Source organism: Sphaeroforma arctica (genome assembly GCF_001186125.1).
Source record: "Sphaeroforma arctica JP610 unplaced genomic scaffold supercont1.11719, whole genome shotgun sequence".
Classification (NCBI taxonomy): Eukaryota; class Ichthyosporea; order Ichthyophonida; genus Sphaeroforma; species Sphaeroforma arctica.
In genome coordinates this window covers 1-801 of record NW_014028839.1, presented here as the reverse complement: position 1 = coordinate 801, position 801 = coordinate 1, and the positions used below count along the sequence as shown (strand labels likewise).

The 801-nt window shown below is 42.4% G+C and overlaps 1 protein-coding gene across 1 annotated transcript; it reads left to right on the top strand.

Moving 5' to 3' along the window:
• Positions 1 to 273: 273 nt before the first annotated feature.
• SARC_17692 (hypothetical protein) lies at positions 274 to 613 on the top strand (the record flags this gene model as incomplete). The annotated part of the gene is made up of 1 exon (XM_014288215.1): positions 274 to 613. A coding segment is annotated over one exon (340 nt), but the record flags the coding sequence as incomplete, so codon positions are not given.
• Between the last annotated feature and the right edge of the window lie 188 nt (positions 614 to 801).

Here is an 801-nt window from a genome sequence, read left to right as displayed (position 1 = left end):
TTGCGTTTGTGTACATGTTTGTGTGAATAAAGTATGAGCAGCCCAATGCCATACATGTGTTGTGTTTATGTACATGGATGTGCAAATAAAGAGTTCAATGCCACACATGTGTTGTGTTTATATACATGTATGTGTAAATAAAGTATGTGCAGTCCAATGCCACACATGTGTTGTGTTTATGTACATGTTTATAAAATACCCGCATGCACATACTACACACACGAACACCTAGTACCTAATCCTCACACCCACCATCCCCCTCTCCCGTGCCAGGCCTCTAGAACATCTGCGTACGCTGTTAGTCAATTTCAACCAGCTCAGTAATGGGCAGGCGCGGCACTGGATCAACGTCTTCGCCTCACTACCCGCCTTGGACACATTTGGCCTGGCCAACAACTCGATCTCAGGCATACCTGCCGAGGTCATCCCACCGTCTATGGAGACCATTGATCTGAGGTCCAATCCACTGGGGTGCTGCACCATCATACAACTGCGTACGTACCCGTCGCTGTACGGTGTGGAGTTCTACTACGACAACCAGTGCTACGAAAGCGAAGAGGGCGGGACTGAGTACACGCCACTTGTGAACATGGCCGAGATCTACTTGGGAGGGGTATGTAGGCCTCAGATGTTGGAGATGGCGTGTGGGTGTATGAAAAAAGTGTATGTTATTTATGGCTTGTAGATGTACATAAGTTGTGAATTCATGTGTATGTTATATTATTATATTGTTATATTATTTTATAATTATATTATTTTATTGTTATATTATTATATTATATTATTATATTATTATATTAT